Source organism: Xenopus laevis, chromosome 3L (assembly GCF_017654675.1).
Source record: "Xenopus laevis strain J_2021 chromosome 3L, Xenopus_laevis_v10.1, whole genome shotgun sequence".
Classification (NCBI taxonomy): domain Eukaryota; kingdom Metazoa; phylum Chordata; class Amphibia; order Anura; family Pipidae; genus Xenopus; species Xenopus laevis.
Window position 1 is genome coordinate 1,919,855 of NC_054375.1, and position 13,008 is coordinate 1,932,862.

A 13,008-nucleotide genomic window follows, 5' to 3' on the forward strand; every position below is an offset into this window, starting at 1 on the left:
CGTGCAAAGGAAGTAGAGACAGTCACACGAGTACCAGGAAATACACTCCCACGTGCAAAGGAAGTAGAGACAGTCACACGAGTACCAGGAAATACACTCCCCCGTGCAAAGGAAGTAGAGACAGTCACACGAGTACCAGGAAATACACTCCCCCGTGCAAAGGAAGTAGAGACAGTCACACGAGTACCAGGAAATACACTCCCACGTGCAAAGGAAGTAGAGACAGTCACACAAGTACCAGGAAATACACTCCCCCGTGCAAAGGAAGTAGAGACAGTCACACGAGTACCAGGAAATACACTCCCCTGTGCAAAGGAAGTAGAGACAGTCACACGAGTACCAAGAAAAACACTCCCCCGTGCAAAGGAAGTAGAGACAGTCACACGAGTACCAGGAAATACACTCCCCCGTGCAAAGGAAGTAGAGACAGTCACACGAGTACCAGGAAATACACTCCCCGTGCAAAGGAAGTAGAGACAGTCACACGAGTACCAGGAAATACACTCCCCTGTGCAAAGAAGTAGAGACAGTCACACGAGTACCAGGAAATACACTCCCCGTGCAAAGGAAGTAGAGACAGTCACACGAGTACCAGGAAATACACTCCCCTGTGCAAAGGAAGTAGAGACAGTCACAGAGTACCAGAAATACACTCCCCTGCAAAGGAAGTAGAGACAGTCACACGAGTACCAGGAAATACACTCCCCCGTGCAAAGAAGTAGAGACAGTCACAAGAGTACCAGAAATACACTCCCCCGTGCAAAGGAAGTAGAGACAGTCACAGAGTACCAGGAAATACACTCCCGTGCAAAGTCAAGTACAGAAATCACCCCCGGCAATAAAGTGAACATCACATCCCGTGCAAAGAATCCTGAAAGTAGAGACAGAAATACCACAAATACACCCGTGCAAGGAAGTAGAGACAGTCACACAGAGTACAGGAATACACTCCCCGTCAAAGAGTAAGGAAGTCAAGAGACAGAACATACCAGTCATCCCCGTGCAAAGAAGTAGAGAAGTCACACAGACAAAATACACTCCCCGTGCAAAGAAGTAGAGACAGTCACAGAGTACCAGGAAATACACTCCCCCTGCAAAGGAAGTAGAGACAGTCACGAGTACCAGGAAATACACTCCCCCGTGCAAAGGAAGTAGAGACTACAACAGATACTCGGAAATAATCGGCGCAAACGAAGTACCAGGAAATAGTCCCCGCAAAGAATAGAGAAATACATCCAGGAAAAATGTAAGAAAAGCACAAAGTACCAGGAAATACACTCCCCCGTGCAAAGAAGTAAGACAGTCACACGAGTCCCAGGAAATACACTCCCCTGCTGAAAAGAGAGACAGTCACACGAGTACCAGGAAATACACTCCCCGTGCAAAGAATTAGAGACAGTCACACAAGTATCAGGAAATACACTCCCCCGTGCAAAGGAAGTAGAGACAGTAACATGAGTACTAGGAAATACACTCCACCGTGCAAAGGAATTAGAGACAGTCACACAAGTACCAGGAAATACACTCCCCCGTGCAAAGGAAGTAGAGACAGTCACACAAGTACCAGGAAATACACTCCCCCGTGCAAAGGAAGTAGAGACAGTCACACGAGTACCAGGAAATACACTCCCCCGTGCAAAGGAAGTAGAGACAGTCACACGAGTACCAGGAAATACACTCCCCGTGCAAAGGAAATAGAGACAGTCACACGAGTACCAGGAAATACACTCCCCCGTGCAAAGGAAGTAGAGACAGTCACACGAGTACCTGGAAATACACTCCCCCGTGCAAAGGAAGTAGAGACAGTCACACGAGTACCAGGAAATACACTCCCCGTGCAAAGGAAGTAGAGACAGTCACACGAGTACCAGGATATACACTCCCCCATGCAAAGGAAGTAGAGACAGTCACACGAGTACCATGAAATACACTCCCCCGTGCAAAGAAAGTAGAGACAGTCACACGAGTACCAGGAAATACACTCCCCGTGCAAAGGAAGTAGAGACAGTCACACGAGTACCAGGATATACACTCCCCTGTGCAAAGGAATTAGAGACAGTCACACAAGTATCAGGAAATACACTCCCCCGTGCAAAGGAAGTAGAGACAGTAACATGAGTACTAGGAAATACACTCCACCGTGCAAAGGAATTAGAGACAGTCACACAAGTACCAGGAAATACACTCCCCCGTGCAAAGGAAGTAGAGACAGTCACACAAGTACCAGGAAATACACTCCCCCGTGCAAAGGAAGTAGAGACAGTCACACAAGTACCAGGAAATATACTCCTCCATGCAAAGGAAGTAGAGACAGTCATACGAGGGGAGTGTATTTCCTGGTACTCGTGTGACTGTCTCTACTTCCTTTGCACGGGGGGAGTGTATTTCCTGGTAGTCATGGGACTGTCTCTACTTCCTTTTCACGGGGGAGTGTATTTTCTGGTAGTCATGGGACTGTCTCTACTTCCTTTGCACGGGGGAGTGTATTTTCTGGTACTTTTGTGACTGTCTCTACTTCCTTTGCACGGGGAGTGTATTTCCTGGTACTCGTTTGACTGTCTCTACTTTCTTTGCACAGGGGATTACTTTACGGCAGAAGTTTTAAAGAGGGGTTTGCTGCTGCACGCCATCACACAGTCCATGACCCGCTCAGAGTAGCTCATACGCCCGAACCAGAATCTCCAGCTTGTTCCACGTGATGCTCGTCCCTGGGAGACAAACCACATTAACAGATCATTAAATGGAAAGCCAGCACTCTCGAATAGAAAGTTCATATGCCAGGGTGCAGTATCCATAATTTTATCCACAAGAAATCCAAGAAGTTCCACACTCACAGGTCTTACTTAAATAAAAATGTTTTTATTGCAGAGCTTACAGCCTAATGTTTCGGCCTCATTCCGAGGTGCATTAATCACAAACATGGATGCATTATTTACATACACTGGCAGGACATTGTGATGACGATGCTTGCTGGTAATTAAGATAATCAGGTAATTATATATTACAAAAGAACCCCCCTGCATATATTTAAATCACTTGTATGTTATCACGGCCCTTTCTGTGATTCATTTAACCCCAGCCTCCCCGATAAGAAACAACTCACATAGTTACCCATATCCACTTTTTCTTTTTAAAAACTACTTATGTATCATTTTCTAAAGTGAATGTGGGGCATAATAGGGGCACCTTTTGGCGTTGGTGATGCAGATAACACGGCCTCTGTTTGCCACCAGATTTGGGTTTCCCATCAGAGTAGTCCTGGACTCGTGCTGACAATCCGTGGTCTCCACTAGACCATGCAGAATACTGCAGCACTCCGGATCTGCGCGGGGATTGGGGGGTCCGATCACACCTAAAGCCAACATTAACTACAGTGGGAATATGAACCCAATATGACTTGCATTCCCTGGCACAAAACTGGCACTTGCTGGGCAAGATCTGCCCCAGAGAAGTAACACTACTTGTCTCAGTAGCACAGAATTCTGTATAAAATCACTCACTTCCTGCACATTCTGGTCTTCCTGATTCCAAGAATTCAATGAGCGAGACCCAGAGTCACTGACCTGTGGGAGAAACAAATCCATTACCATCAGATCTAATGAACACTGACCCTACTAGGGGCAACTAAGGACATAATTGGCCATCTGTGCAGGTGGGGGAGGGTGGGATACACAGTCCCAGTACAGTAGGTACAGTAGGTATGTGGGTAGGTAGTTTGTGTGCAGGTGGGGGAGGGGAGGGATACACAGTCCCAGTACAGTAGGTACAGTAGGTATGTGGGTAGGTAGTTTGTTTGCAGGTGGGAGAGGGGGGGATACACAGTCCCAGTACAGTAGGTACAGTAGGTATGTGGGTAGGTAGTTTCTGTGCAGGTGGGAGAGGGGAGGGATACACAGTCCCAGTACAGTAGGTACAGTAGGTATGTGGGCAGGTGGGAGAGGGGAGGGATACACAGTCCCAGTACAGTAGGTATGTGGGTAGGTAGTTTGTGTACAGGTGGGGGAGGGGAGGGATACACAGTCCCAGTACAGTAGGTACAGTAGGTATGTGGGTAGGTAGTTTTGTGTGCAGGTGGGGAGGGGAGGATACACAGTCCCAGTACAGTAGGTACAGTAGGTATGTGGGTAGGTAGTTTGTGTGCAGGTGGGAGAGGGGAGGGATACACAGTCCCAGTACAGTAGGTACAGTAGGTATGTGGGTAGGTAGTTTGTGTGCAGGTGGGGGAGGGAGGGATACACAGTCCCAGTACAGTAGGTACAGTAGGTATTGGGTAGGTAGTTTGTGTGCAGGTGGGAGAGGGGAGGGATACACAGTCCCAGTACAGTAGGTACAGTAGGTATGTGGGTAGGTAGTTTGTGTGCAGGTGGGAGAGGGGAGGGATACACAGTCCCAGTACAGTAGGTACAGTAGGTATGTGGGTAGGTAGTTTGTGTGCAGGTGGGGGAGGGGAGGGATACACAGTCCCAGTACAGTAGGTACAGTAGGTATGTGGGTAGGAAGTTTGTGTGCAGGTGGGAGAGGGGAGGGATACACAGTCCCAGTACAGTAGGTACAGTAGGTATGTGGGTAGGTAGTTTGTGTGCAAGTGGGGAAGGGAGGGATACACAGTCCCAGTACAGTAGGTACAGTAGGTATGTGGGTAGGTAGTTTATGTGCAGGTGGGAGAGGGATGGATACACAGTCCCAGTACAGTAAGGTATTTGGGCAGGTAGTTTGTGTGCAGGTGGGAGAGGGGAGGGATACACAGTCCCAGTACAGTAGTACAGTAGGTATGTGGTAGGTCGTTTGTGTGCAGGTGGGGAGGGGAGGGATACACAGTCCCAGTACAGTAGGTACAGTAGGTGTATGGGGTAGGTAGTTTGTGTGCAGGTGGGAGAGGGGAGGATACACAGTCCCAGTACAGTAGGTACAGTAGGTATGTGGGTAGGTAGTTTGTGTGGCAGGTGGGGAGGGGAGGGATACACAGTCCCAGTACAGTAGGTACAGTAGGTATGTGGGTAGGTAGTTTGTGTGCAGGTGGGAGAGGGGAGGGATACACAGTCCCAGTACAGTAGGTACAGTAGGTATGTGGGTAGGTCGTTTCTGGGAGAGGATGTAGAAACACATCGTTTATGTCTATTGGTTAAAGGAGAAATAAAGCAACGTACCAGTTTTCTGAAGGGAAATATATTGTACATGATCCTAGAATATTCCAATGAAGCTTCTATCGCACACGTATACAGGGATTTGGATATTGGGGCCAGAGGGATGATCCTGAGTGCGGTTCTTAGTGAACATATCAAACTCCACGTGCTGCCGACCGACTCTGACATATAGGGGCAGTGATCCACCACAAACACCGTCTTGTGCGACTCAGAGAAAGTCGTCATCTTGTCTAAAGGGCGAGATTTCCTTATTGATACAGTGACACCCCCCACGAGACTGTCTCAGTCTGGTCTCACACAATTCATTACACATTATTAAAGGGTAACTAAATAGATCTTTGTTAGCTCCCACAACTGACTTTACAGACAATCTAAGGTCCCTATCAGATACGGATCAGCCCCTGCCCCAGTGAGCTTGCAATCTAAGGTCCCTATCACACACTAGTTGTAGGTTGGACTTGCAGGGTACGGAGCACATTTCATTTCCATCGTACCTGCCCTTTTCTCACCTGGGCACAGAAGTGCCTCTCACAGTCGAGAGGCAAGAGAGACACAGAGAGAGAGATATAGATACAGAGAGAGTAAAAGAGAGAGAGGGACAGAGAGATATAGATACAGAGAGAGTGAAAGAGAGAGATATAGATACAGAGAGAGTGAAAGAGAGAGAGAGATATAGAGAGATATAGATAGAGAGAGAGTGACACAGAGAGAGAGACACAGAGAGATATAGATACAGAGAGAGTGACACAGAGAGATATAGATACAGAGAGAGTGAAAGAGAGAGAGACACACAGAGAGATATAGATACAGAGAGAGTGACAGAGAGAGAGAGATAGATACAGAGAGAGTGAAAGAGAGAGAGAGACACACAGAGAGATATAGATACAGAGAGAGTGACACAGAGAGAGACACACAGAGAGATATAGATACAGAGAGAGTGACACAGAGAGAGACAGAGAGAGAGAGAGAGAGAGAGAGAGAGAGAGAGAGAGAGAGAGAGAGAGAGAGAAAGAGAGAGAGAGAGAGAGAGAGAGAGAGATAGATAGATACAGAGAGAGTGAAAGAGAGAGAGAGAGAGAGAGAGAGAGAGAGAGAGAGAGAGAGAGAGAGAGAGAGAGAGAGAGATAGATAGATAGATAGATAGATAGATAGATAGATAGATAGATAGATAGATAGATACAGAGAGAGTGAAAGAGAGAGAGACCCACAGAGAGATATAGATACAGAGAGAGTGACACAGAGAGAGAGAGAGAGAGAGATACAGAGAGAGTGAAAGAGAGAGAGACAGACACAGAGAGATATAGATACAGAGAGAGTGACAGAGAGAGAGAGAGATAGATAGATATAGAGAGAGTGAAAGAGAGAGACACACAGAGAGAGAGAGAGAGAGATAGATACAGAGAGAGTGAAAGAGAGAGAGACACAGAGAGAGAGAGAGAGAGAGATAGATACAGAGAGAGTGAGAGAGAGACACACAGAGAGATATAGATACAGAGAGAGTGACACAGAGAGAGAGAGATAGATAGATACAGAGAGAGTGAAAGAGAGAGAGACAGACACAGAGAGATATAGATACAGAGAGAGTGAAAGAGAGAGAGACACAGAGAGAGAGAGAGAGAGATAGAGATAGATACAGAGAGAGTGAAAGAGAGAGATATATATGAGTTGTGTCAGAGTCAGACAAGCAGTAGGACAGCTCCCTCCTTCACCTCTGAGGCCAATTCAGACTCTGCACCTCCTGAGATTCCATTTCTTACATTGGGTCCCAGTCCTGTCACCCCAGATCTAATGAGCCCAGAGATTTTTGTACAGACCAGGCACTTCCTCTGTTCCCCCAAAGCCCAAACCCCAACTTCAACTGCCCTGGGACATCCCCTCCCCCACTTCCCTCACACCCACCACCACATCTGCCCCTGAAATCCCTTCTGAAACTCCCTTACACTTCCCTCTGAGCCCCATTCCTTCCCCTGCTCCCCATTGTCAGTGCCACAGGGAGTTCCTGCTGAACTCACTTCCTGTCAGAGGTCCAGCAGCTCCTCTCTCCCCCATGAACTGTACATTTCGCCCTTTCATGCTGTTTGGTCTCTGTCGCTTTCTGTATTTCCCCCCTCGGGGCGGACTCTGAGCGGCGCAAGACACACTGATTGGCTAATTTCATAGATTAGCAGGAAGAGCCGGTGAGCGAATTTCCGCGTTATTTCCGCTGTATACTGAGCCGGAACTCTGGCCTGGGAACGTCTATGGAGTGTTGTTCTTCCAGTCGGAATTTTACTCCGGGAGACTCTCTGAAGCGGAAATGACGCGCGCTTGACAGTCTCACCTGCGGCTGCTCCAGATGAGTGACACTTCCCTGACAGGACTGAGGAGACAAACGGAACCGGAAGAGCTGGTGGGACCTGGAACTTTATTTTGCTTCTGGAGAGAGGGAGGGTGAGTCTGAGCAAAAAATCCAAACGTACAGTCACTCACTCACTCCTTCACTCACTCAGACACACTCCCTCACCGGCGCCTTCACTCACTGGCACACTCATTAGTCCTAACTAAGTCACTCACTCACTGACAGACTGACTCCCTCACTCATACATTTACTTACTGGCACCTTCACTCACTCACTGACACACACACACTCCCACACACACTCACTGACAGACTGTCTCTCTCACTCACTAACTGGCTCCCTCCCTCCTTCACTCACTCACTCACAAGCACCTTCACTCACTGGCTCACTGACTCACTGACAGACTGTCTCTCTCACTCACTAACTGGCTCCCTCCTTCACTCACTGACAGACTGTCTCCCTCACTCATACATTTACTTACTGGCACCTTCACTCACTCACTCACTGACACACACACTCCCACACACACTCACTGACAGACTGTCTCCCTCACTCACTAACTGGCTCCCTCCTTCACTCACTCACAGGCACCTTCACTCACTGGCTCACTCACTCACTGTCCACAAAAATAGAAACAAATGGCACACTCACTTCAATGCTTCTGCATCAATTCAAACTGTTAACATTTTTATTTCGGTGAGATCCCATCTCACTCACTCACTGACAGACTGTCTCCCTCACTCACTAACTAGCTCCCTCCTTCACTCACTGACAGACTGACTCCCTCACTCATACATTTACTTACTGGCACCTTCACTCACTCACTGACACACACACTCCCACACACACTCACTGACAGACTGTCTCCCTCACTCACTAACTGGCTCCCTCCTTCACTCACTCACTCACTCACTCACAGGCAACTTCACTCACTGGCTCACTCACTCACTAACAGACTGGCACCTTCACTCATACACTCACTCACTGACACACACACACTCCCACATACACTCACTGACAGACTGTCTCCCTTACTCACTAACTAGCTCCCTCCTTCACTCACTCACTCATACACTCACTCCCTCACAAGTGCCTTCAGTCACTGGCTCACTCACCCACTCACTAACAGACTGACACCTTCACTCATACACTCACTCATTCACTGAGCCCCCACTCCCTCTATCACTGGCACTCTGGCACACCCACTCACTGGCTCCCTCCTTCACTCATTCACTCACTCACTCATACACGCTCCCTCCCCGGCGCCTTCACTCACTAGCACACTCACTCACTGACAGACTGGCTCCCTCACTCATTCACTCACTTGTTCCATCCCTCACTGGCACCCTTCCTCATTATAAGCCCCCTCATCACTCATCCAGTTACTGACAGACTCGCACCCTCACTGACTGGCACCTTCATGTACTCTCTCTTATATACACGGTACTGTACACTCACTAACAGGCCCTTAGAGTGAATGTAGCGCATCAGTTTGGCAGTTGTAGTTTATTTATATAATTCTACTGTACATACAGCCTTGTGCTGGAGGGCCGCTGTTAGTCTCAGCTGGAGGGCTCAGGCTTTGTAATGCTGGGCACCAGTGGAGCTGCTCTGTCTTTCTGCTGTTGTGGGGGTCCTGCTGCTCCCACATGGGGAACCATGTAGGCTGTTTTGGGATTAGACAATATCAGTTTCCGGTGCTTATTTGTTTCCCCAGAAGCATGAGCTGCACCATAGAGAAAGTTCTGGCTGATGCCAAAGAATTAGTGGAGCGGCTGCGGGAACACGACGGTGCGGCGGAATCTCTTATCGAGCAGACGACCACCCTGAATAAACGAGTGGAAGCCATGAAACAGGTATTACTAGCCACATTATCTACTGATGCCCACAGCACTGTCCCTTCAAACTACAACTCTCTGCATCTCCTGGGCTGTCCGGGAGTTGTCAGCAGAGGGGTCGATGCTCAGAACAGAGGCAGCAGTTCTAACGTAAGCCATAGAGTGTGGTTGTGACCCGTCATGTTACTGCATTTACAGTACCAAGAGGAGGTGCAGGAGCTGAATGAAATAGCCAGGCACCGGCCACGCTCTACTCTGGTCCTTGGGATTCAGCAAGAGAACCGGCAAATTCGGCAACTTCAGCAGGAAAACAAAGGTTGGATTATGTGATCTCCTCCTTCTCACTATTTCTGACTATAGGGAGCTGCAGTACAACACATGGGGGCCTAGGTCTCCCTCCATTCCGAAATCTCTCACCCTGCAGTTTGGCAGCTTAGATGTGGGGGGCAGGGCTGATATTTCGAGTGTCACTGATACGCGTGTCCTATTTTGTCACAGAATTACATGGTTCCCTTAAAGAGCACCAGTCTGCCCTGGAACTGATCATGACCAAATACAGGGAGCAAATGTTTCGCCTGCTCATGGCCAGCAAAAAGGATGATCCTGGGATTATTATGAAGCTGAAAGAGCAACACTCCAAGGTAAGTCTCTCTCTCTTTGTGTAGGGGAAATGTATGGGGTAGGGCAGGTAACTCCCAGGCTTGAGTCTGTGAAGCTGGAGTCTGTGAAGCTGGAGTCTGTGAAGCTGGAGTGAGTGTATAAGGCTAGAGTGTCTGTGAGGCTAGAGTGTCTGTGAGGCTAGAGTGTCTGTGAGGCTAGAGTGTCTGTGAGGCTAGAGTGTCTGTGAGGCTAGAGTGTCTGTGAGGCTAGAGTGTCTGTGAGGCTAGAGTGTCTGTGAGGCTAGAGTGTCTGTGAGGCTAGAGTGTCTGTGAGGCTAGAGTGTCTGTGAGGCTAGAGAGTCTGTGAGGCTAGAGAGTCTTGCAATTATAGGGCTGCCCCTTATGTAAGGGATTATGTCATAATTACTAAATTTCAACCAATAACCTGCTGAGGCAGAATTTATACTCACAAATTGCTTCTCTTGTCCCCCAATGTTCCTCATGAAGGAGTTAGAGGCTCACATAGAGAAAATCAGTGAAATGACAGCAGTGATGAGACGGGCCATTGAAATGGATGAGCAGCAGGATAACCAAGAACATGATCGGATCATTAAACTGGAGGTGGGTGCCTGCAACTGTCTTGGGGAATGCTGGGAAAGGGTGCTACATTAAATGGGTGCAGTTAAAGTGGGTTTTCACCTTCCAAACACTTTTTCAGTTGATTTGTTTGCAGATAGTTCTCCAGAAATAAAGACTTTTTTTTTTCAATTGCTTAGAATTTTTTATTTTTTAACCGTTTTTCCAAAATGTCATTTTAAAGTTAAATGTTCCTGTCTCAGTCTGACAGCTCAGAAATGCAGGGGCAAACTTTGAACTGTTACAATTTACTACATTTAGTTGCTACAATTAGTTGATACATTTAGTTGCTACAATTAATTGATACAATCAGTTGCTACATTTCTGTGGAATATTAGCAACTATTGTATCAATTCTAACAGCTGGATGTAATGAAACTCAGGGATTCTGCTCAACAGGGACAAAGATAAGAAATTTATGGTCTAAATGTATCAATTTAGAACAGTTTAGAGGGTCGGCGACCCCCTCCCAGAGCAGCTTTGTAAAGATGAAAAATTAGACGTACACTTCAATATTAGAAAAACGGGCACACATAGGAAATATAAAGTAATAGGGAAAAGTCTTTATTTCTGGTGAAGTGTCTGAAACCAACTGAACTGGAAGAAGTGTTGGAAGGTGAACAACCCCTTTAAAGGAACAGTAACACCAAAAAATTAAAGTGTTTTAAAGTAATGAATATATCATGTAGTGTTGCCCCACACTGGTAAAACTGGTGTGTTTGCTTTAGAAACACTACTATTGTTCCTATAAACAAGCTGCTGAATAGCAAAGGCGGAAATTAAAAAAGGATATATGGCACAGGTTAAATAGTGGATAACCGATAACATTATGTTCTACAGAGCTTATCTGCTGCGTAACTTGAGCCTTTTCTCCTTTAAATAGCTGCCCCCATGGCTACACAGCAGCTTGTTTATATAAACTATAGTAGTACTTATCTGTGATCAACTGTGTGTCCTGTGCTTGAATGGCTGTCCCCATGGCTACACAGCAGCTTGTTTACATAAACTATAGTAGTACTTATCTGTTATCTACTGTGTATCCTGTGCTTGAATGGCTGCCCCCATGGCTACACAGCAGCTTGTTTATATAAACTATAGTAGTACTTATCTGTTATCTACTGTGTATCCTGTGCTTGAATGGCTGCCCCCATGGCTACACAGCAGCTTGTTTATATAAACTATAGTAGTACTTATCTGTTAACTACTGTGTATCCTGTGCTTGAATGGCTGTCCCCATGGCTACACAGCAGCTTGTTTATATAAACTATAGTAGTACTTATCTGTTATCTACTGTGTATCCTGTGCTTGAATGGCTGCCCTCATGGCTACCCAGCAGCTTGTTTATATAAACTATAGTAGTACTTATCTGTTATCTACTGTGTATCCTGTGCTTGAATGGCTGACCCCATGGCTACACAGCAGCTTGTTTATATAAACTATAGTAGTTTATTTTTATTACTTTAAAACAATTTCATTTTTTGATGTTACTGGTCCTTTAATATAGGGAAGGGATAAGGCAGTAGAAGTGAGGTGTATGATAGAAGAGCTGGGGCTAAGGTAGGAAGGGGAGGGCTGGCTTGCAAACGAGGGAAGGGCAAGTGAAAAAAAAAACGCTCCTTTTTGGGCTATGGAAGGACAGGTGATGCTTTTTGGCTGAGATGATATTTTATTTCCCCACAGCAAGAAAACAAGCGCCTGAGGGAAATCCTACAGATCACCAAACTATCTTTCCTTAATCTCCATAAAGATGATGCGCCCGAAAACCCCTCCCACTCTGCGCCGGTCCCCAACACCGACCTGAGTTTAAGGAAAAGCTGAAGAAATGTTCAGATTGTACATTGCTAAACTCCTGTACAGACGGGAAGAGCCGGTGCCGTTTAATCACCGCCGGGTGTTTGGGAAGGCAGCACCTGCATTGTAAATAGCGCCTACGTTTTATGTGCGTCTGTGCCTGATTCATATCAGAGAGATATGGGCCTGCGGAGTCTCATTGTAACGCTCACAAGGTGAGACAGATTATTTTTTTTAACTCAGACTATACTGACTGGGCCATGCTGGGCTGAGGGGAACATTTTATTAAAAACTTGAAGTGCTATTTTATAGAAGATATAATATATATATATATATATATACATAGACGTGATGTGGATATTTTGTATCACATGTACGAAAAGGTAAATCATGACATTCCAACAATCCTTATATTACTGTGCCAGGGGGTTCTGTGTCTGCATTTACCTCTGCCTAAACCAACAATAAAATATTCACGGCTTCTTCTACATGTTGTGCTCAAATGATTCTCATTATTCTCCTGCCCGTTACACATTCCATCTCGCTGACTTTTCCAATCTTATGAGCAGACTTTCAACCCCAGTCTGCTGAGCGGCAAATAACCGGGGGGGGGGGGCTCCATCTGAACTGACCTTTTGCTCTGAATTATCACACTGCTGATTT

At 46.7% G+C, this 13,008-nt stretch overlaps 2 protein-coding genes across 5 annotated transcripts; one reads left to right on the top strand and one right to left on the bottom strand.

The window, feature by feature from the left end:
• Positions 1–2,552: 2,552 nt before the first annotated feature.
• On the bottom strand, positions 2,553–7,287 carry LOC108710708 (integrator complex subunit 13). Of its 4 annotated transcripts, none has more exons than XM_041585800.1 (4): positions 7,157–7,287; positions 5,148–5,374; positions 3,501–3,563; positions 2,553–2,708 (listed from the first exon to the last, which is right to left on the bottom strand). In XM_041585800.1, the coding sequence occupies exons 1-4, from the start codon at positions 7,215–7,217 to the stop codon at positions 2,583–2,585; spliced, it is 477 nt and encodes a 158-aa protein (XP_041441734.1). In that variant the 5' UTR covers positions 7,218–7,287; the 3' UTR covers positions 2,553–2,582. The 4 variants fall into 4 exon arrangements, 3 of the variants coding, with proteins under 3 accessions (XP_041441734.1, XP_018107336.1, XP_041441733.1); XM_018251847.2 differs by lacking the exon at positions 2,553–2,708 and adding an exon at positions 2,849–3,352; XM_041585799.1 differs by lacking the exon at positions 2,553–2,708 and having other exon boundaries at positions 2,849–3,563.
• Positions 7,288–7,434: 147 nt separating this feature from the next.
• fgfr1op2.L (FGFR1 oncogene partner 2 L homeolog) lies at positions 7,435–12,833 on the top strand. Its single transcript, XM_018251845.2, has 6 exons — positions 7,435–7,574; positions 9,200–9,338; positions 9,519–9,636; positions 9,819–9,961; positions 10,427–10,540; positions 12,235–12,833. Exons 1-6 carry the CDS (start codon positions 7,480–7,482, stop codon positions 12,370–12,372), a joined length of 747 nt encoding a protein of 248 aa, XP_018107334.1. The 5' UTR covers positions 7,435–7,479; the 3' UTR covers positions 12,373–12,833.
• Positions 12,834–13,008: the final 175 nt, after the last annotated feature.

Bases quoted from the DNA above. Each gene is read 5' to 3' on its own strand.
- LOC108710708 (XM_041585799.1), bottom strand. From the start codon at position 7,217: ATGAAAGGGCGAAATGTACAGTTCATGGGGGAGAGAGGAGCTGCTGGA. The intron at 5,375-7,156 runs GTGAGTTCAGCA...CTCGCCCTTTAG, and splicing joins TGCTGGACCTCTGACAGGAA to ACAAGATGACGACTTTCTCT. The intron at 3,564-5,147 runs GTACGTTGCTTT...TTTCTCCCACAG, and splicing joins TATTTCCCTTCAGAAAACTG to GTCAGTGACTCTGGGTCTCG.
- fgfr1op2.L (XM_018251845.2), top strand. From the start codon at position 7,480: ATGAGTGACACTTCCCTGACAGGACTGAGGAGACAAACGGAACCGGAA. The intron at 7,575-9,199 runs GTGAGTCTGAGC...TTGTTTCCCCAG, and splicing joins TGCTTCTGGAGAGAGGGAGG to AAGCATGAGCTGCACCATAG. The intron at 10,541-12,234 runs GTGGGTGCCTGC...ATTTCCCCACAG, and splicing joins ATCGGATCATTAAACTGGAG to CAAGAAAACAAGCGCCTGAG.